Source organism: Ochotona curzoniae, unplaced genomic scaffold (genome assembly GCF_017591425.1).
Source record: "Ochotona curzoniae isolate NIBS_2020 unplaced genomic scaffold, NIBS_Ocur_1.0 scaffold_4505, whole genome shotgun sequence".
NCBI lineage: Eukaryota > Metazoa > Chordata > Mammalia > Lagomorpha > Ochotonidae > Ochotona > Ochotona curzoniae.
Window position 1 is genome coordinate 25142576 of NW_024467118.1, and position 23323 is coordinate 25165898.

Here is a 23323-nt window from a genome sequence, read left to right on the forward strand (position 1 = left end):
ATTTTCCTGATTGGATTTCAGAGAAAAGCAGCTACACATTTTTACTTCTGCTTAGATACTCTGAATATACCTTAAAATTGTGCCTTAGGCTTTGATGGAACAATGCTGAGAGAGAAAGAGAGAGAAAGGGAGAGAGAGAGAGAAACTGTCTCCTCTGGATTGAATTGAGACAGCTGTCCCTTGGCAGGGAAGGACGGGACGGGTTCTTCTTATTTGTAGTTCCATCCTGAGAGCCTAGCAGAGGTGCCCAGGACAATTGTGGCCAAAGATAATGTGTAAATCTGACAGTTATTAACAGTTAATGCCTGGCCAGAAGCCAAGGTGTATGTGTGTGTATACAAGCATACTTCAAAATTTCATGGAAAATTGATCCAAAAGATTGTTTTGGTGAAAAAAATTTGACATCCATGCATATGAAAGTCTTCAAAAAGTTTATGAAACCTGTTTATTATTAATAAAGCATGCATGGATTTAAAAAATACTTTTGCACTAAAATAAAATTAATTTGATTTTTCTGCAGATTATTTGAAGTACCCTAATGTATGTATATGCTTTCTGGGGGTCAGGAAGCAAAAGATAGCACCTCCAGTTGCCTCCCCAGTGTGGCAGAATTAGGAGCAAGGCGAGATCAAGTGTAATCATCTAAGGCAATGTCTTGCAAACCAGCTATCAGCTGTTGGAGGTTATAAAGTCAGTTTGGTATCTGGAATCAGCACTTAAAATTAAAGTGATTTAGAATATAATTTTTTTAAAAAGCCAGCATAGTTCACCAAGCACAATAGTGATGCATATTGTTTGGAAGAAGTTCTGTTTATGTTTGTGCTGAGCGACAATTTAAAGTGTTTTTTCTGAGTAACACGTGATAGAGCATGAGCGTGAGTGAAAGTAAGCTAACGTGTATCTGGCTTTTCAGATATTCTTCCTCATCTTTTTGAAGATTTTCTTTTCATAAAATATTTTGAAATATGTAGAGGGCTTAATGACAACAGCTAATACTTAAGTACTTAAAATGGGCCAGGTAGCCCCTTTCCTACACGTGAGTGAGATCACCTTATTTTAAATATTGGAGTTGAGCACAGAGAATAAGAAGCTTACTGAAGGGGTGAGCTTATGATGAAGCAGCTAAGACACTGGAAAAGCCCAGATTAGTATTCCTGGATTCAAGACTCTGCTCCCAAATCCAGTTACCTGCACATTTGGGGAATGAACCAGCATATGGGAGCAGTTTGTCTGTCTGTATTTCTTTCTATTTCCCAAATAAATGAGTGAATGAATGAGTAAGTAAATAGCAGGGGTGGGAAGGGGAGCTAGTTGAGTCTGCTGAATGGTAGATCTGGGATTTGGTCTCACTATACTCTACATTCTGCCTCAAACTTCAACAGACTTTTAGGTGCCTTTCATTACAGCAGGCTCACCACCTTGTCTGCTTCTCCTTTCTTTATGCACCTTCCCTAACTACGAGTGTAAAGCAAAAAAAAACCATTTTATTTTAATGATTTCTCTGGAAAAATTTAGGTTTACAAAATCAACTGGATTTTTTTTTTTTGGTATCATGGCATCATGTTTCCTGCTTTCCATGACAGCTATAATAACAACATATCCATTGTCACTTCCACCATCATGAGGTGACATGTAGAATATATCTGATAGAAGTGGGGCATCCCACCTAATGTCTAGGTTAACCAGAAAAAATAAGCCAATTTATGAAATCACAGTTTGATGTTAAATGAAAAATTGCTAGAACTGAAATCTGTGATTTGTACAAATTTAAGATCCTTTGACTTTCTGTGCTTTGCAATGAAAGAACACCATAAATGAAATGCACATGAAATAGAATTCATATGGAAGTAGCCTAAGAAGACCAACTGCCTCTTTAAGATAGTATTTGTAAAAACCTTGAGTTCTAGAACCCATGAAAATATTTAAGAGCTCTTATTCTTTATTGGACTGTGATTGCCAAGTGAAAAGCCTATAGGAGAATTTCAGTTTGTTTGTTTGTTTGTTTGTTAACATCACGAGTTGAGGAATAGCATGTTTTTGTTCATTGTGGCTTCTATAGGTAGATGGGAAAGTCAGCATGAATGGGGAGACAGCCCATGGTGATGAGGAAGAGAAGGGAAGACAGAGCCCTACAGTGCCACCTGCTCTGTCTCTCACCAAGTCCCAGATGTTTGAAGGTGTGGCCAGAGTACACGAGTCACCAGTGGAGCTCAAACAAGACAACAACGGCATCGAGATCAACATAAAGAAGCCAAATTCTGTTCCCCAGGAAGTGACAGTAAGAACCACACTTGTTTTTCCTCTTTGAGATAATACCATCATCAAACAATGTGTCTTATAAAAAAATAAGTGGGCCACAATCATGATCCACTTCTGACTGGTGTAATGTATTTATTTACCAGTGCTGTGTATCGAAGTACCACAGGGGGTGGTTTCAATAACAGAAATGAATTATCTCTCTTTTTTTATATATTTGCATTTGTTTTATTTTTAAAAGTTTTCTTTTATTTTTGACAATCTTAACATAATTAGGGTAAAAAGGTTCAAGCACTACAGGAGGATGGGCAAGACAATTAGTTCCGTATTGTTTCCTTAATATATCTGATGTGAAAGGAGATTTTAAGGGAGAAGCCCCTCCCAGTCTCCCACCCACCCCAGGTCCCAGATGTGGGGCATGCTCCGAGGGTCTCGCTCAAGTGGTTCCGATAATCCAACAATTCTGAACTGCTGCCACTCTCACCACCCCAAGCACGATGCAGTTGTTGGAGATTCCACTGGTTGACATAGTCCATCATAGCATCTCCGTTTGCCCAATATTTTCATTGCCAACATATAACTGAGGTGATTGAATGACTTGTTCTGTCCTGTTGTTTGATGGGTAGAGTTCTGAGTCCAAAAGCTCGATTGGGGGGATCCCCACAGAATCTTTGTCTGATTCCCTGGAATTATCTCTCATAGTCCTAGTAACTACAGGTGCAAAGTCATGGTGTTGGTAGAATTCCATCTCTTAGTGGTAGAGAATCAGTGTCAGGCCTCTCTCCTAGCTTCTGGCGAGAGCTGGCAGTCTAGACATTGTTTGGCTTATGGATGCATCTTCCTTTCCTCTGCATTATCATCACATGGTTCTGCCTGTGTCTGTAGCCATGCAGATTGCTGTTTATGCAAGGACATCAGTCAGTCTGAAGTGGGATCCACCTGTTCTGTTGGGACTTCATCCTAACCAATGTCTGCAAGAATCAGATTTCCTGGGCCCAGATTGGTGGCCTAGTAGCTAAATTCCTTGCCTTGAATGCATCGAGATCCCATATGGGCATTGGTTCTGATCCCAACAGTCCTGGATCCCATCCAGCTCCCTGCTTGTGGTCTAGGAAAGCAGTCAAGGACAGCCCAAAGCCTTGGGACCCTGCACCCATGTGGGAGACCTAGAGGAAGTTCCTGGCTCCTGGCTTTGGATCGGCACATCACTGGCCATTGCAGTTACTTGGGGAGTGAATCATCAGATGGAAGATCTTCCTCTCTGTCTCTCCTCCTCTCTGTATATCTGACTTTCCAATAAAAAGAAATAAATCTTTTTTAAAAATCAGATTTCCTAATAAGATCATAGTCTGGGGGCTATATATCCATAGTCTGGATTAGGACTTCAATATGTAAATTTTGGGCCACCCAATTCAATTTGTAGCACTAGGTTGTGGTAGAAGGATAATAACATTTATGAATAAGAAATTACTTTTCTTGCATTCACATGCTTGGGGTCCAGTGTTAGAGAAAAACAAATCTTTAGCTCCTTCTTCCCATTTGTTCAGAGCCTTATTAGGCTTGTTAATACAGTTTTTCTTTAAGGTTTATTTATCTTTATTGGAAAGGCAGGTATACAGAGAGAAGGAGAAACAGAGAGAAAGATCTTACGTCCACTGGTTCACTCTGCAAGGACTGCAGTGGCCAAAGCTGAGGCAATCCAAAACCAGGAGCCAGGAGCTTCTTCAGGGTCTCCCATGTGGGTGCAGGGTCCCAAGGTTTGGGGTCGTCCTTGACTGCTTTCCCAGGCCACAGGCAGGGAGCTGGATGGGAATTGGAGGAGCTGGGACATGAACTGGCACCCATATGGGATCCTGGTGTGTGCAAGGCACGGACTTTAGCCACTAGGTTACTGTGCCGGACGTTTTACAATTTGAAAATGAATAGTCCCTAACAAACCAGGCTTTTCATCCTTGCCAAGAAGCAGGACAGAGTCTTATTAATTTTTTAAAAAGAAAGAAAGAAAAAGTCATTCAAAGTAAAGCTACCTTTTATTAGCTTATTTCTTTAGATTCAGAGGAGTTAAAAGCATTGTTCAGAGGCCAAAGTAAAGTACTTAGAGTCATTCAATAACAGCCAGCAAGAGAGCTCAGGATGACATTGCATTGGAGCAGCCGATATCACCAGGACCGCTTCTGAAAGTTCTACAGGTTGTCATGAGATGAAATACTGAATTCTAGAGCAGAGTGGGAACTTAACTGGTGGAGTAAACTTATGCTGTTAAACTCAAATGATCCCTAAACTATCGGCCATTATAAGGATGAAGTGTTTTTATTGGACAGCTCATATTCTGTTATTCATTGTCTTCTGTCGTATTTGTAAAGACCATTCAGAAAAGATATCACACCGGTTACAAACCCCTCAAAGTACCTTATTTTTGTTTGTTTTATGCTTGAAAAAATTTGCTTAATTTATTTAAAGTCAGAGTGATAGAAGAAGAAAAAGTCTTCTATCACTGATTCATTCCCCAAATGGCTATAACAGCTGGAACTGGGCCAAGGTGAAACTAGCAGCCGGGAGTTCCATGCAGGTCTCCCACATGAGTGACAGAGGCTCAAGCATTTCAGCCATGCTCTGTGGCTTTCCCAGACATATTAACAGGGAGCTGGATCTAAAGTGGAAGTATCTGGGACCTGAACTAGTGTTCCAATGTAGGTTACAGGCATCCCATGTAACTCCTTTACCCATCATGCCACAACGCTGGTCCCAAAGTATCATCTTTTTGTTTGGTTTGTGTATGTGTTTGTTTTAGTTTTAAACATTTAGTAAAGTTCATAGATACAATTCAAAATGTATAATGGTATTTCTTTCCTCTCTCCCTCTTTCTTTTATTTCTAAGGTAATATATTTTTAAAGATGTACTTATTTATTTGAAACTCAGAGCTACACAGAGAAGTAGAGGGAGAGAGGAAAAGAAGAGAGAGAGATAGAAATCTATTTTCCATTCTGATTCTCTACCCAAATGGTTACAATGGCCAGGATGAAGCCATGAGTCTGGATCTTTGGAAACTCCCATGTCAGTACAGAGGCCCAAGCACTTGGACCATCTTCCATTGCTTCCCCAGGAGCATTGGCAGGGAGCTAGATCAGAAGATGCACAGCCAGGAGTTGATTCAGCACTCATATGGATGCTGGCATTTAAGGCAACTGCTTTTCCTACTACAGCATATTAGCCATGAAATTTTTTTTTTAGCTTACATTATAATCAGATTCTTAATGCTACACCCCAATAAAAAGTTCAACAAATAAATAGTTGAAGAAAGCAAACAATAACAACAACAACAAAACAAGGAGGCAACGTTAATAGCTCAACTGGCTAATCCTCCATTTGCAAATACCGGCATCCCATATGGACACCAGTACATGTCCTGGCTGCCCCACTTCCAATCCAGCTCCCTGCTTGTTGTTGCCTGCTAAAGCAGTAGAAGATGGCCCAAAGCCTTGGGACCCTGCATCTGTGTGCAAGACCCAGAAGAAGCTCCTGGCTCCCGCTTTACATCAGCTCATTTGTGACTGTTGCAGGCATCTGGGAAATGAACCTGTGGACAGAAGATCTTTCTCTCTATCTCTTCTCTCTAAATCTGCCTTTCCAATAAAAATAAATATAAAAAAGCACCTAGTTTAACAAGGCCATGTACCTGATTTTAAGAAAGGAAAAATTGCATAACCTAAAATAAATCATGCAATTTCAGAAGTCTGGACACCATCACAGGCAGAACTTGTGAGCAAAGCTGGCCTTATTGACTTTCTTCCTGGAAAACAGCCTGATTGGGCGCACTCCAGACACAGCTTCAAACTCATGGAAAAGTCTGGAAATCTCTTCCTCTGGCATATTTTTTCCCTTGGAAAAATTTCTTGATTCAGAGTAATTTCTAGTTCAGTAAACCCTCATGGTTCTCAATAGGTAGTAGAATTTATGTATCCTGCTAGGCGAAGACCGTTGCATGATTCTCTGTGCAGTTATGGTATGGTCTGTCTAAGTGGATTAGACTATGCACACAGTTGTTAGCTGTATGACACTGAATTTTGGCTCCTTACTAAGACACTCTTCATAAGCACTTATGACTTTCAACACCAGCAGTTTTCCATTCAGAATGTTTGATCCCAAGAGCCATTTGAGAAGAATCACTTCTTCAGTGAACCTACTCCTCATTTTACTTCCTTCTCCACTCTTCCAAGAAAAGCATTCCTTGACTGTATGACAGCCAGCATAGCCCTGTTGAAAAGGAGGAATTAACTAGTCTCGTGGCAGAATAGGATGACTGACCCTGAGCACTCCCTGGGACTGAAGCAAGCTTGCATTTGGATGCCTGTCTGTAACTTACTGGCCCAATCCTGTGGAGCTGTCAAAGGAATAGTGTTCTTTTTAAATAGTGTCTTTATTTCAAAAACTGCATTCCAGACAGATATACTCTCTGCAGAGCAGTAGTCTCACCCACCACCAAAATGTCACAATTCCTTTAGGGCAAGCTGGAACTGTTCCAAGGACATAGGCTGGCTGTAGGCAGGCACACTGATGGAATGGGAGGCAGAGCAGCAGAGAAGGGTAGCTGGGAAGCTGGATTACGGAGAGTTGGAGTGTCAACCTTTTTTTTTATTACATCATACCGCCTCTTTAGTTTTCTTGATCTCGCTGGAAACTCTGGGGACCACAACTCTTCCTGTAGAAATACAAAGGGGCTTCTCAAAGTTTATGTTAAAAAAATGAAATGAAAAGATTAATTTTGCCACAGAAAACATTTCTAAACGAATGTGTCCTTTCTTCTCACGTGACACTTTCTCTGTGAATCTTTTTAAGACTTCCCATACATTCCAAGTTAAATCAGAGTATTTTTTAGTAGTTGTGGGTGTTCCTACAAGTTCCAGATACCCACAGTTGAACCACCTACACAGTAGGAACAAAGTGATAGCAATTGCCTTATAGATGGGTGTCTGAGAGCTGGTAAGTATGAACTAAAACCTGCTTAGATCCATCTTAGATCCATCTGGTTAGATCACCGAGGCTGAGTTTTATGTAGAGATGTTTAGTGTGAGGTGTCAATTTTGAAACTTGAGCTGGAGTGTGAGAGTTGCATGGGGATAGAAACAGCAGTGAGGAGCATCCACAGCGGGAAGGAACCCCTGAGAGGCACAGGCAGTGATGAAGGTGATGAGGTGCTATTCACTCCAAGCAGACGGCTCAGGGCTCACTCACTCTGCTCACCTCACCTCCCAGTCATCCCTGAAATATTTCTGGGACGTCTTTTTTTCCATTTTAACATCTCTATTAAAAGCCCAGTGGAAACCTAACACTTTTCTTTACATTTAAAAATATTGACGTCTCTAAGAAAATAATGGTGTATTACAAATGTAGACTCCTACAATACTGGATTAGGAAATAATTAGAAAACCTGAACAGATGTAATTTATCCTGTGTAGTGCCCTCTCACAGCTGTATCAGTGTGAGCTTGATCCACTGTCAGTTGTAGTTACATTTGAACCTCTTCTTTCCTCAGTGGTATCAAAATGACCCTTTTCTAAAACATGTAAACTACTGGATGCAGCACATCAAGGTCTAAATGCTACTTGCATGGGAGACCTGGTGCTGTGGCCATTCAAATTAAGCTACTGCCCGCAATGCCAGCACCCCATAGGGCTGTGTGTTAGAGGCCCAGCCGTTCCACTTTCAGTGCAGCTCCCTGCTAATACACCTGAGAAAATGCTGGAAGATGACCTATTTGGACCCTTGCACATCTGCAAGACTTGGAAGAAACTCCAGACTCTTGCCTCCAGCCTGGAACAGTCCCAGGCCTTGTGACCATTTGGAGAATGAACCAGCAGATGAAAGATCTTTCTGTGTTTCTGTGTGTGTGTGTGTGTGTGTGTGTGTGTGTGTGTGTGTATCTTTGTGTGATTCTGCCTTTTAAATAAGCAAACTTTAAAACAAGTGAAACTATCTGCCTCAGTTACTACTTCAAAGCAAGCATCAAAAAGGAGCACACACCAGAGCGTTATTGTGAGATTTTGTATCTGTAGAGCTCTTGTCCCGGTGTCCAGGTGACTTATAGACTGCAGGTGCTCTTAAACATTTTTTAGTGTTGTCACACACAAACGAGAGAAAGGATGTTACAATAGGTTTTTCAGGATTTCAAAAAGAGAATAGATGCAAAGCTTTCCTAACTGAAATAAGAGGATTCAAAATTACTAATTTGAACAGATGTGAATTTCATACACATGAGGTAAATTCCTTGTCATTTTGCAGTTCAGCTGCTCACTTGTTTCAGTGGTAACTCTGTAAGAAACCACACAGATGTGCACAACTGTTTCCAGGAGACAGTTGCTCCTGCCAATGATTCGTCCCACAGACCCCTTCGTCCTCCTGTGCTCGTTCACTCCTCCCCAGTTCTTGACTTTTTCTCCGGCTACCTACCATGCAAGAGTCCCACACCCGGAAGCCCCCGTTACCGCATGTTGAGCAGACCCCATCAGAGGCTCCTCCCCAGTACCCTTGTCTCCCTTGCTGGCTGCACGTCCCCATAGCTGTGTGGCAATCCTTTGTGGTTGACCAACAGCCAGTGAAGGTGTTAGGTAGCTCAACTACTTCATCTGCTTTGTCTCAAATGTGGTAGTAAGGTGGGTCTGCTTTTCCCATCTTCAAAAAGTCCTAGGCTTTCCTCTTGAAAATTCAGTATTTGCTTATATTTTCTGTTCCAGGAAAACAATCAAGTCTTTCTTGAAACATTTTACTTTGTAGGGAGAGCAGGGTGAAAACATTTGAGTAGGTGCTGTTTCCCTTACAACGGAGACCAACTGCAGATTCCTTGTAGTTGTCAAATGTCCACAAGCATTTCTTTAGACACTTTTTTTCATCTAGAAGGAACTGTACATTTGTTAGATTTTGTGTTCTTTAAAAGTCTTTAGGATGTTTCAATACAGAAATATTTATAGATTTTTAAAAGCACACATCTAACATAACTTTTTAAAAAAAAATGAATCCTGGCCCATCTTACATGGATCAGAGCCTGATATTGATGGTTTGAAAAGTTTAATGCAAAAAAAAAAAAAAGCAGGAGGAAATACCTGATCATGAAAATCCTGATCCTCCCCAGAGCTCCCCTTCCTTCCAGGGACCATAGACACTTAGAGGTGTAACACTGAGAGGAGAAACACTGACCTGGCATGTTATACTTGAGACATGATTTCAGGGCAGAAATGGACTAATGCTCCAGGATTGTGTGCAGATAAGGCATCCACGGCTGGAACCAAGAAATCACTCAGACTCACAGAATTGTCCTTCAGGGAAGGACCTCGCACCTCACTTGCTGCAGCCGGGAGAGGTCCAATGGTCAGCCCAGGCCCCACACTTCCCCATGTTCGCAACAGGAGCAGAATCCTGATCCTGTTAGGTCAGTCAGGTTGGCTTTGTAGACGTGACACCTCCCACCTGTGGCCTTGCCTCAGGGCTGAGTCTGGGCTGCTGGGCCAGTTTGGATCCCACTGCCAGCCAAGCAGAAGCCAACTGCCCTGGCTCAGACTCCTATCACCTTTTCTGGGCACCCATTCATCCAGGCCCAAGGATCTGCTTTGTTTACCTCTTTCCATCTTAGAGAAAGTGTTGCCACCTAAAGAAGGAAACGATTCCCCTCTGGTGAGATATGACCAAAGGAAAATAAGAGTCAGGGAGTGAATTTTCCAGCCAGAGGGTTTATCTAAGGCACATCCCTGAGTGCCTTGGCATTGGTGGAAACCTCCAACTTGGAACTCATTTCTGTCAAAGTGACAGTGTGAACACAGAAGTGAGCTTTCAGGATGGAGTGCCCAGACATGAGTTAATGAAACTGGCTCAGGGCTTTTCTTTATTAACAGGTGGTCTGCACCCAATACAAGCTACAGAAAACTGCGCAAAATGTCAGCTGCCTAAAACTGCAGCTATTCAGGAATTACTATTATGAACATTTTTTAAAATATATACTTTTCAATGCATATAAAATCATTTTCAGTAGATTTTTAGTATTTAAATCATATTGTAGCTCACTTTTTTTCTCAATGTATCCTGAGTAGTTTGCTGGTAGTAGCCTACTGTTGATGACTAGTATACTTGAGGATCTAATCCCATCGATAATGCATGTATTACGTTTGTGTGCCTGACATGCTTGTGGATCTGGTTCCACCCTCTCACAACCTAGGCTGCGTGTGAAGGCCTGAGGTGAACTGTGCTGAGAGCCGACTAGTCGCCTGTCCCCAGAGATTCCAGGCAGTTCTGATCTTTTCCGGAAGCAAGTGGATGGGCAGGAGAGGAAGTAAAGGGAATGAAGAAGGTTAATGTGAATCATTTGGCCATAAACTTGACACTCCATGGCTTCACACAGACTGAAACCTCTTCATCCCCAATGACAACTTGGAGGTGGTTGTGACTCAAAACCAGATGATAGAGGTGACCGGCACAGGGCCAAGTTCCCACCTTCCCCTCTCCGCTAGAGTATGGCCATGGCTAGGTCAGTTAACCTCCCGGGTGATTTCCTCATCTGTTTTATAAACCTGTTGGTTCTTACCATATGAGCTTCCGTGGTAACTGCCTGCTGACACAGGGCAGATGCCATAGCTATGGATTGTGGTGACCGTTGTGGTTGTTATGTTTGGCCGTGTAGAAGGCCAGCATGTCACCTTTCTGTTAAGGGAATGTATATTGTGTTATCCAGGTTTCAGTGTTTGAGTTTGGAGCCACAAGCGATGCATTTAGAAATGTGAGAATTCTTGAAAGTAGAAGCTCTCCATTAGTCGTGCCTGAGTGAAATGTTTCTGGAAGGCAACATGCTAGCGAGAGTCTTCAGTGGGGTGACTGGTGCATCAGGCGCCCAGCTCCTTCACTTTCTGGGTCCTGTCAATCAGACTTTATGAGTGATGGTGTTTCACTGGTTCCAATGGAAACACTTCCCACACTCTGACGTCTCTCAGTCGGGATGGGTCTTACAATCAGTGACACACCATCAGCCCACAGGATGTTTTCTCTCTTCCTGCCTCCTAAAGTAGCACAACTTAAAGCTGATGGCATCTTGGGTGTAATAAAAATGTGTTCATTTCTTTGGCCAGTTTGGGGTTGGGGGGACTTTGTCCCTGTTTTGTAGTTCATTTATCTCATGTCTAGTCATTAGAAGCACCCGTGTTCTCAAGAGGACCATTCCGTCCGACGTGGCTGCAGGTCGTTTCCCATCATTGAATACAGTGAGCTTGAGGAGGAGGGCATGTGTGCTGGAAATCACTTGTTCTGCCAGGATACAATAGGTTGATATCACAAAATAAAGATGTGTGTTAATATTTCCCTATGTGTTAGGGCAAGATTTTGGACCCAGTTTGTTGTTTCACTAAGCTAATCTGGTTAATCTTCAACGGTTTATCTAGCAATGTAGACATGCACACACTGGCATATCTTAAGTGTAATAAAAGATACTTTGGTTTAATTGTTTTCACTCACAAAGTCCCTTGAAAAGATTCAACTCAGGCTTGTTGGTGTAATTTAAAAATCGCAGAATCCTGAAATACCCTCAATGTGATGCTTGTTTCCTGCCTCGGGTTTTTAACATGTATTTTAACTTAATAGTATGTTCTTCCAGAATTGATACATGGTTATGTGTTTCTGAAAAACACTCACATAATTATGAAGATTTCAAAACCACACCATTCTCCAAAAGCAAACTCTCATTTTTTTGTCACTGGATGCTATTGTACCTTTTTTTAAAAGCTTGACTATTTTTTTGCTTAAAGTGCTTTTTAGTAGTTCATGACGGTTTCTACCAATGCATTTAGTGTCAAAGGACTTTCATTTTGGTAACTTGAGAGGCAGATTTTGATTTATAGGTAAAATATAAGCGCAAGATAAATTCATAAATCAATAGCTTCTTTAGAAACCATATGACTATTTTGTATTCAGTAATATCTTTTCTAAAATCAATCATAACCTTTGTCTTAAAACTTTTTATATTTATATATATTTTAAAAATTCAACTTTAGCACTTCACCCAAAACTTCTACTAAGAAATCATTATTAACTTATCCTCCTTAGCTGTCAAGGTTAGTCTGGTTAGTATATAATTTAACTTTCACTTTTTTATCATTAGTATAATATGGGGAGAAGTTTCAGATTTCATTCTAGACTCAAGTGACTTCCAGTGAGAGACAGTGTAAAATTACATTGCTCTTTTTGTAGAACATTTTAGAATATATGAAAAATATACATGCAAGAGAAGGAAACGTCATCCAAAATATAAGTGCCTTAAAATTAGTCATGATTAACATATTACATTTCTTTATTTTTATATTCATTTAAGATGGCTTGGCATATATATTTATGTGTGTATAGGCATAAGTATTGTCCCATCATGTAGCATCGTATTATATATACTCTGCACTTTTAACACTGGGAAAGTATTTTTACATATTATTAACTTGTTCAATATCTCATTTTTTTGATTATATAAATCTCCCTTGATGCATGTGAATAATTCCTTTAATCATTTCCCAATTACTGGATATTTAGGTTGTTTCCAATTTTTTTGCTACTATAAATTCCATCAAGCAGAAAACTGATAGAAGTGAGGCACTGCTGAAAGAAATGGATGTGGCAGTGCCATGCCAGGTAGATGAGACAGTGAGCTCTCAGAGAAAAGCTCAGGTGGAAGAATAAGGAAGTCAGAGCTAGCCTTGGCTCCCAGATGTAAGGACAGAAAGCAAGAGAGGGATGTGCAAATGTGGATGCTGAGTAGAGCTGAGCAAATGGTGGCAGGCTGCTTAACAGATGTGAGTTAAAGGCCACTTCCAAGTTTATCTGGTGGAACAGAAACCAGCAGTGCCATAAACACAAACTGACAGCTTTGGAGGAAGGACTAGCGAGTTGAGCGTTGCCATTTGGCGTCATCCAGATGGGCTCTTGAGCTGAACTGGAGCTTGAGTGGAATCTTGGACTGAAGATGAAGCTACAGGCTGCAAGTGATGGCAGAGCTGAGGGTGAGCCTGTGGGAGTCACCTGAGTCAACGTGGGTGGAGGGAAATGGAAGTCTCCGAATTACTCCTAAGCCAAGCAATAAAGACGAACCACTGGGAGGAGAGTGGGGTGGGGGTGAGGACGGGGAGTTAACTAGAACTCAAAAAGGCAGAATCATTAGGATCCCAGGAAGAAAAGAGAACTTCAAAAATAAACTCTGCCATGCTAAGAGGTACAAGCAGCTATGCTGCAGCCAGGCCACTGAGAGGCTAACTGTAACCTTAAACAAAGTCTGACATTGTGGCACAGTGAGTGATGCTGGGCGGCTGCTCCAGTCCCAGTCCTGCTGCCTACTAGTGTGCTTGGGGATGCAGTGAAAAATATCTCATGTACTTGTACCCATGCCATGTGGGAGACCTGGACACAGTTCCAGGCTCCTGGCTTCAACTTTCCCCAGCCCTGACTTTCACAGGCATTGAAGGAGTGAGCCAGTAAGATGGAAAATCTCTTTTGCTCTCCTGTGTGTGTGTGTGTCGATCTCTTTGTCACTCTGTATTTCACATAGAAAAAAGAAAGTCCCTGGTGATATGACACTAAGCTAATGGCATGCAGGAACACATGGTAATGTGTTGTCATCAGTGATGTCATCAGCGTGGCTGTGACCTGGGTGGCTCACCTGCAGCAGGTCACACAAAGGAGCTCTCCCTCTATTATACCCATCCTCTGTCACCACCAGGCCGCCCAGGAAAGGCCTATTTTTATGTGAAACTCCCACTGTTAGCCTAAACATGACTGCTATTACAAATCCCTTAGCTCTTTAACCATTTCAAAGGTGTAAGTTTATTCTAGTGGGGGAAATCTGTTTTTCAGGCAACCACTGAGGAAGCTGAAGTGAACAGTCACGGAGATGAGAATGATGGCGGCAAACCAGGAAGTGAGGATGCAGACCTTACCACATCAGGTTTGTTTCCTAACGGACTTGCTTGTAAGGTTGATGGGGGTAGACTCTTGAAAGAAAATGCTAGCGAAGTGGAGGTCGACTCTGCAAGTGGTAAGATTGCGCTGCCCCCCAGAGGCTGCTTGGGGGAATTCTCGCCCTAGGATTGAGGATGCTATAGGAACGGAAACCCGCAGTTTTATTTTGTTTTATTTTGTTTTGTCCTTTTTTTCTCTCCCTGATGACATTTTGTTTCTTGTATCATTTTAAAGAATATGGGCTCCACTACATAGACAATATTAGGAAGAGAATGTAAAAAACAATTTTTTTAAAGGTATTGAATTTTTCACTGTGGGTCTGTTGAATTTTATACTGCTTGTTTTATATTTTTTAAAAGCACAGAACTATATTCTGGCAACTGTGCCCCTTTGGTAGCCATTGTCGCACGTGGCACCCTATTTCTCTTGACCAGGGCAGGCTGCAGACTGCATGCGCCCCGGGGTGCTGTAGGATAAGCAGTCCTTCGGCGCTTTTCTCAGACTTGGTTGTGTTTCTGTGTGTGACTCCTTTCCAGAGCCACAGCACTTCACCAGCACTGTGATGTGCTGCAGCCCCACCGTGGCCCTGGTGGAGCTGTCCTCCAGCCCCCAGCTGAAGAACGACGCGCCCCAAGACAAAGGCCCGCAGAGCTCCGAACACGAAGTGAGCGGCAAGGTGGAGCTGGTGCTGTCACAGAAGGTGAAGGAGGGTGGATGACCTTGGGGCTGGCTATGGCTGCCGCAGCTGTTACCAATAAATTCACTTTCTCTCCTTTCTTTACATTTTTTCCTAAGTATAAACATACTGCATTTCCATTGTGAAAAATTTAAGTATGGAGAAAGTGATAGACATGTAAATATCTAACAAGTAGATCAAGAGATGCATGCAAATAGATTTTAATATGCAAATAAACAGGAATGGAGAAGCCTCTGAAATCTATCCATCAGGAACAATTAGTATAGATTCATTATTTCTAAAACTTATTTTAAGTAATTGATTTTTAAAATTTTTTTAAAAAAAGATCAACATATATGAAAGAAAAAATGTGGCATAAAGCCTTGTCGTTAAGATTTAATTTGCTGTGTGATCTTGGTTATTTGCTTTTTAACCTGTGAGCTTACCAAATATTCTGTTTCCAAATCCGCTTGCTTCCTAATAATGATACCTCTGATGCCCTTGGACTGGGTAACAGGAAACCTAGCAGAGTATTATCCTGATACAATGAATCTTAAGGACTTGTTTTTATTACATTCCTATACATTTGGAGTCTCCTCTTATCCATGTAAGTTTATGGTTTGTTTTCAGGTGGAGTCTAAAAGTCTTCATCATCTGTAACTGGTGGCCTCAACCCTTTAGAACTTAGAAAGGACCAAACCCCTATAGACAAGCTTACACCAGAATCTCTAGGAAAGAGACCATCACTTAAAAAAAAATTGTTTGGGAAAGATGGACTTCTCTACTGTAGAAAAGCATGAAAGAGTTTTAGGACAGGGGAAAATAATTTCCACTTGTAAGTCAAATGTTTGAATTTACAGACTTCTGTAATAGCTGTGGACTTGGGTTTCATTTCACCTGTGCGTATATTCCTGAATAATCTGTGTAATGTTTGTGTCTGTTACCCATGGTCCAGGTTGCAAAGCCAAAGAGCCCGGAACCAGAAGCTACCCTGACATTTCCATTTCTGGACAAGATGCATGAAGCCAACCAACTACATTTGCCAAATATCAGTTCTCAAGGTAAACAGAAATATTTTCCCTTTTAGGTCCACCTGTTGTGAAATATCTTTTAAAGGGAGGCTACTCCTGTGTGTTGATATTACTTTAGCCATGGTGTTTACCACGGTCCATGATAGCTGAATTAATAACTTTAATAGGTGGGGCTACTCCATGGGAACAAGCCAGGAACCCTGCTGCCAAGGCTGTGTTGTCAGCTAGATGCTCTGGGCGCTTTCCAGCTGCCTGCTGGTGTGTATCCTGGGGAACAGGAGCAGGTGATAACTCAAGTGTTCACACCTTTCTACCTGCTCAGAGACCTGGATTGAGTTCCTAGATCCTGGACCTGTCTCTCTCTCTTTCTCCCTCTCTCTCAAATAAATGACATTTTTTAAACTCTTAAATAATTTATTGAAGACATTACTCATAGCCCAAAATTTTAGTTTGTCCAGAAAATTATTTGTAGTAATATATATGCCATATTGAAATATACCCTCAGTATTATGTTTTTATGATTCCACAATTCTTTGTACTGAGGATATATTTTAATGTTTTTCAAATGTTTGATATGATGTCGGAGGGGAAGTGTCTGGAAACATCGGGTGTAGGACCACCGACTGCTGTAAACCCACTAAGTACCCGTGAATTCCTATATGCGCTGTGGAGTCATGCCTTTTGCTCTTTATGAACCCAACTTTAATCCCTTTCTCTGTGTAGGAAGTCCATGTGCCCTCAACCACCAGAAAGGTCTCCTAGCGGTGTGAGGCTGGATCCCAAGGATCTCACACGTTATTACCAGGACTGTTGTTCAAAGCAACTGGGCCACCGGGCTCTCCTGTGTGCATTCTCTTGCTATGTAAACAGAGTTTGGGAAACAAGGTTCCTTGGCCTTCCTTTATAATGTACATCCTTTGTGAGTGCACTTCGTAAATTCACTCAGCAGTCCAAAGAGATGAGGGCACATGTTCTTTGAGATGGAGATTTATTTTTACTTTTGTTGTCAAGGGTGGGCAGCTTTGGGAGCTGGCAGGATCCGAGGAAACTTCCCTTAGCCATGAGAGAACTGGAGAGGGCATTCGCTGACATATCTGCTGATGCTAACTCCGTTCTTAATATGAGAATGAATTCAATACCAAGCCATTGTTTTAGGCTTTCCACTCTGATGATCCCAAAGGAAATAGGAAAAAAAAAAAATTAAATCTCGCAGCTGAGCCAGCAATCGACCCTTTAATCTAATTCAGCCTCATTTCTAGCACTTTGTAATATACGGAGAAATAAAGTGTAGATAGGATGGACGTGTTAAGCCATATTAATTAATTTTATTGTCACGTTCTGTTCCTTGTTGTTAACATTTTGGTTTTATAAAAGACGCGGTTAAACTCTACAGACTTTACCTCATTCAGTGATTGAAAAATTAAGATTTAGTGGCACTGGAAGATTTTAAAAGAATACCACCCATATAGAGATACTGGAAGAATTGTGTGAAATAATTTATAAAAAGTATTTAGGGCCATATCTGGTTCAGAGTAAACACTGCTAATATGATCCAGTCATTGTAGAATAGCCCCAATAGGAACAGAAGTATGGAACAAGACATCAGGCAGAACTAAACTGTCCTTGAATGCTTGTCTTAAAATGAGCGTGCTGGTATTATGGAGAAGTGACTTGAAGCAGGAATTCTCCCACAAGGGTGTGTGCCAGAGTATGGCTGATTCAGGCTTGCTGGGCCGGGGTTGGGAAGGTTGCATATCTCACAAGGTCCCAGGTGACTCCAAAGCTGCAGACCCCAGGACCACTCTGAAAAGTCTCTGACATGGCATTGTGCACCTAACACGTCATTGATAGGAAAATAAAACTCCACTTTCAGAAAGTAAATATCCTGGAATAAATGAAACCTTAAAGGAGTTGATTTCTTCAGATGGGAGGAAGGCAATAGGAGGTCTCTGCCCAGTTACTACAAAAAAAAAAAAAAACCCCAACGTGCAGGTCAGTAAGTCAAGCATCAAGTCCAAAGGATGTGTATAAACCCTAGAGCCACACCTGATAACCTATCATCCAGAACGCAAAGTCTCCCCATTTGTTTTAAGTCTGTCAGGCGCGTTCAACATGCCCACCTGCACTAAGATCATCTTTATATCCTCTGAGAGCATTCATAAAATGCACTTAAAGATGACAAATTTCCCTCTCTCAACTGTATCACCACAGCAATAAGATACCTCGAAATTGTGTTTTCGTAAAATAAAAGCATTCTTTAAGCACCGAAGCCATAAAATCGCATTGAGCATGACAGATGAGCACAGCTCAGGGTTGAGGGATGCAAAGTGCTTGCTGTGAACTCCATAGATGCTTACACACCCTTTCATATGTGCAAAGATAATGTGCTACCACCTCCAAACATCACCTTTATGAGCATGACAATATGACAGCCCCCCATCTCAGCCGTCTTTTGTCTTATAGTGTTCTCCAAAAGCCACATGCTTGTTGGCATTACCTTTAGTATATTTCTACTGTTTGGAAGTGTAATGTTTGAATATTATCACCTCCGAATATGAGCCGGTAGCATTTCTCCTAACATAACGGAAAGCAAGCACCAGCATCCTGTCTCAGGTCTTTGTGGCCGTTCCTGGGTTCTCTGTGTGTTTAGGGTCATAGACTCTTCTGTTAACTGCAGCCAGACCTCCTTGGGTCCTTGGCACCATGGTTCTGCCAGTGCTCACCCTGATTTTCTGTTTGTTCTGTTCTGCCGCCATATCTAGAGCTGCCTGGCACTGCCAGTGTCCCGCTTAGAGTTCAGAACTCTTGGCGACGTTCCCAGTTTTTCTCCCAGTCAGGTAAACTGCATCCTGGGTAGCTGCCTTTCTCTTGTGAAAAAAAATTGTATATAAATATATATTCTGTTGGAGCAACTAATGATAGCTGCCATTTATCTTCCCTTCTGATTTCAGACCAGAAAAATGCTTATTTCCGACACAGTTAGCAAAGAGCTAGTATACTAGTTGTGCTATAATTGGGGAGGGAAATGCCCCAAATGTTGCACTGATTTTGAGAATCCAAAGAAAATATCCACTGCTTTCTTTTTTGCTCCTCCCCTTCAAAACAAAGATTAGAGTATTTTACAGAAACTGGAAATAGCCCTTTTGCTAACTGTGTCTCTCTCATTCTCTTTCCTTCTGGGATGCCATCTGGCCTCTCTATATTGTACTTCTCCATGGCACTGCCGGAACTGCTCAGTTAGACCAGAATGCAGGGAGCATTGAAACCAACTCTAGGCATAGCCTTGGCTTCCTCTAGTCTAGTACCTGGTGCTATTGCTGTGGTTAATCATGTTACACGTGCCACAACTTCTTTTGGTGGTGGATACAACCTGCTTTAGGTGTCTGCTTTATTATGATTTTCTAATGCTCTTAATTTATGAAAAAATAAAAATGAATGAAGCTGACATAGCAACTGTACTCCAGTGAGATAATCAAAAGGAAAAGCCATGAGAAGCTACTTATTAATTTCCCCTTTTTCTTATATTCTGTGCTATAGATTCTCCAAGCAATGAAAAGTCACCTGCAACGACACCTGTAAGTAATTCATTTTAAGAAATAAGATCGTGAGTTTAGTGTGATTGTGATTTATAACATGTTCTATTTTCTTATAGAGTATTCAAACAATAGCAAGATCCAAACAATTAATTTTAAGATAATTTAAAGCAATGTATAGAGCTGTCAGGCAGATCGCTAAGACATGGATTAGCACTACACAAGGTTGTTATTGCACCTGGAAGCAGAATGATGAGTCAGGAAAATAAAATCTGGAAGAAACAATTAAAATGACAATACACGTTAGTATTGAAGACAATTTCCATAGGCATTCAAACCCTTTCTTTTTTATTTTGTTGCGTGAGGACAGTGCTTCAGTGTAAAGCCGAGACCCATGTTCTGTGTTATATGCCTTGTCATAAGCAGTGCCTTGAATCATATTAGCTGTACTTGTTCTTTTTCATTTTTTATCTCAAAAAGAAATGAAAAAGCACTTGCTAATTATAATGTCAAGCACTGTGGAACTTCCTTTCCTTGCTGCTGAATTCCATCTGAGTACTCTTGAGTTAGTGTATCCAGTGTTGGGCCTGTCATCCATGCTTCCGCTCTCTGAAATTCCCATCAGATCTGGTGATTTCCTCTGTAACACAACCAGTGTGGCCCACAAGCCATGGAAGGAGTTGTGTCATTTCTCTCACCCTCACCTGCATTGTCTAATCAGGTGATGGTCACCTTTGGTGTGGTTGTAAGCCATGATGGAAGTAAGCATACAGAACCCCCAGCACAGTGGCTAATCCGAGAGGCCCACCATAGGCAACGGCAGTACTCACCTACAGGTCACTCATCCCCTGTGGGGGGGCCCTAAGTGCCTCCATATAATGGAGATGGGACCCTTCACTTGTCACATAACTCTATCTCTAGCTACATTCAAAAGCTAGGGACCATTTGTAGTGGCTCAGTTCTGGGAATACTGAGTTTCCTGGGAAGCTGATTCTACCCACCATGCATAGGAACCCAAAGCTGGCATTCATGGAATAGATCTGAAGAGTGTCAAGTGACCCACTGATTTCTATGTTAGGCTGTATTTAGGCAAAGGGATCAAGCTGTTTATGAGCCTGCTAGGCAGAGCTGGAAAAGAAGGGCATCCCAAAAAGACATGCTCTTATTTCTTGCTTTCTGAAAGTAAGAACAAGAGACAAATTCTGGCCTACATAAGTAAATCCTCTGAAAACCCCATTCAGAATGGTTGCTCTTCACTTGTTAAGTGCTCTACACAAAACAGAAAAATGCACAAAATTTGCAAAGATGAAGTTGGAAGAGGACACAGGCTGACCTAATGGACGCAGGCTGTTTCTGGTCAGATATGGAATGGCTCAAAGCTCTGGGGACTATAGAGGTTGCAGGTGCACTACCCAGCATGGAGTGATTTCATTCATCCAGACAGGCAGGCAGGACTGCCCCCCAACACCTTTGGACTCCAGCAGAATCTCCCAGTAGGGATACTGATGTGAATGACATGTTATGGTCATCCAAAGGAAGTTGGAAGACCGTAGGTCACAACTGATTAAATTCCATTCTCCATGCCTCTCTTAGCTGAGCCTGTAGTATGACAATGAATATGCTGAGTGAATCCAGCAGTGGCCAACAGCAAGTGAATGTCTCCTCATATTGGCCCACCTTTCTCTGATTAATCTGTGATGACCTCACAATGCCCAGCCATTTGCAGCCCAGCCACCAGAGCAAGAGAGCAAAAGGAGGCATACATTTCACAGATCTAGACACATCAAAGCGGTGACGGTAGTTCTAGACCCAGCATCCCCCATGGTCCGGCCTGCATTTTCTGCCTGGAGACACTTCCCTGGACTATATGGGTGGAAAGTGGGCTGACCCAGGTCCTCTGGGCAGCAGATGAATCTTTTGAAACCTGGGAATCTGGGAATCTAGACCCTGCCTAGCTTCCCAGGCAGTAAGGTTAGCTGGATTCTGCCTGCTCCCCTCCATAGTCCCCAGGCTCTCTCATCTTTCCTTTTTCTGCACCCACTTTGCCTTGCTTTTTCTACTCAAGACTCCTAGGCCTTTCTAAAATGCCTCCCAAAAGTGTGCCATCTGAACAGATGTAAGGGGAGCACAATTTTGTGTGTGTGAAAGCTGGTCTACCTGGTATCTACCCTGGGTGCCTGAAACGCAGCAGCCTCTCTGTTGCTGGTGCTTCCCCCTCACTAAACCTGTGGCTTAGACACCTGCTTTGGTTCTGGCATCCTTCTTCCCATATTCCTGTGCATCTCCTTGGCTTATACAGTCATAGGAAACGTGCTTTAAGGCAAATGAAAGGCCTTTGGATTTGAGTGTGTTCTATGGACTCCTTGGAGCTTTATTTACCTACATCTAAGGAGGTACAGATGGGCATTGGTGAGTTATACAACCGTTTAAGGAAAGCAGGTGTAGTAAAAGCCATAGCAGCATAAAACGTTAGTTTTATCATGCACAGACATCACTTCTGACAAAACGCATTTCTGCTGGAGTCACTGGTCCTGTTGGCTTGGACCAGAGTCGATATACAGGATGAGAGAGTGGATGCCCAGGAGCACATATACCTTTAAGAAATCGCTTTCAGGGAAATGGTGCCAGTGGCCAATTACTTTGTGTGTTCATTAGCTACAAAAAAGTTTATAGAATCTTGCAATATCTTGTAAGTAAAGATGACAAAGATTAAGCAGTGATTTCTGCTGCCAAAGAGGAGCTTTGGGACGTGCAGGCTTCCACTCTGTGCGCCCATCCGGGTGCCAGGGGCTAACCATTCTCTTGCCCCTCACCTGGCACTGAGGACACAGCTCCCTTGTAATCATGCTTTTATTTTTCTGAACAGTTTAAGTTCTGGGCATGGGACCCAGAAGAGGAGCGCCGACGACAGGAAAAGTGGCAACAAGAACAGGAGCGTTTGCTCCAGGTAGGACTGGCTTTATTGCTTTGGTTCTGTCTCCTTTGTTTCAGATGATGCTCTCTTACTCAAATCTGTTACATTCAAGAGATTTTTAGTCAAGGAAAGCCAGTTCATTTCGAGTCCATGCAACAGGGTGCCCTGCCAGAGGCGATGATGTTGAACAACAGGGTAACATAACTCCAGGGCCAGGCACTCTACCTATCATGTAACAGGTCAGGATTCTACACAGGGGTACCCAGGTTCAGTACTTTGCTCCATCTCCAGCATCCAGCTTCCTGACAAGGTAAAAACATGGGAGGCAGTGATTCTGATTCAAATATTTGGGACCCTGCCATACACATGGGAAACCCAGATAGAGTTTCAGGATCCTGGCTTCAGGCTGGCCCAGCCACAGCTGTTGAGAGCATTTGGAACATGAACCAGCAGATGAAAAGAAACTAAATAAATGAATACAAACTTAAAAACAGGACAGAATTGTGCTGAATAAATACAGAAAACAGGCAAGTGTTCATCCCATCACGGTACTCTGTGGATTCCACTCTGCAGGGTGGCCATGCTCACAAGCGCAGCCTCCAGGTGAATGTACGGCTCTTGTTTTACCAAAAGTGATATCTTTCCACATCAGCTGGTGTGGCATGGTGGGTTGTGGGCCGAAGTGTTTGTGGGGAAGTGTGTGTGCGTGCATGTGTGTGTTAGGAACTGCCTTTCCCTGCATCACCAGTGTTTTCTTGGAGAGAAGCAGCATGGGACATGAGTTCCTAGAACCAACAAGCCTAGAAGCTTTGCTTGTTTTTCAGGTTTTGATGTAATTTTAGGATCTAGTTCTTCTATTTTGAAAAAACACTAAAATTCCTCTCTGAAACGTGACCCTATTTAGTTTTGCTAACAAATTTTCACCTGAAGCTAAAGAGTCTG

General features: G+C 42.1%; 1 protein-coding gene across 1 annotated transcript in view; it reads left to right on the forward strand.

Moving 5' to 3' along the window:
- The window catches only part of LIMCH1 (LIM and calponin homology domains 1), a 319661-nt gene that overhangs the window by 276377 nt on the left and 19961 nt on the right, over positions 1–23323 (forward strand). Inside the window, 6 exon segments of the mRNA XM_040966033.1 lie at positions 2060–2278; positions 14123–14213; positions 14764–14927; positions 15859–15964; positions 19472–19509; positions 22334–22414. Coding sequence (XP_040821967.1) covers positions 2060–2278; positions 14123–14213; positions 14764–14927; positions 15859–15964; positions 19472–19509; positions 22334–22414 — 699 coding nt within the window.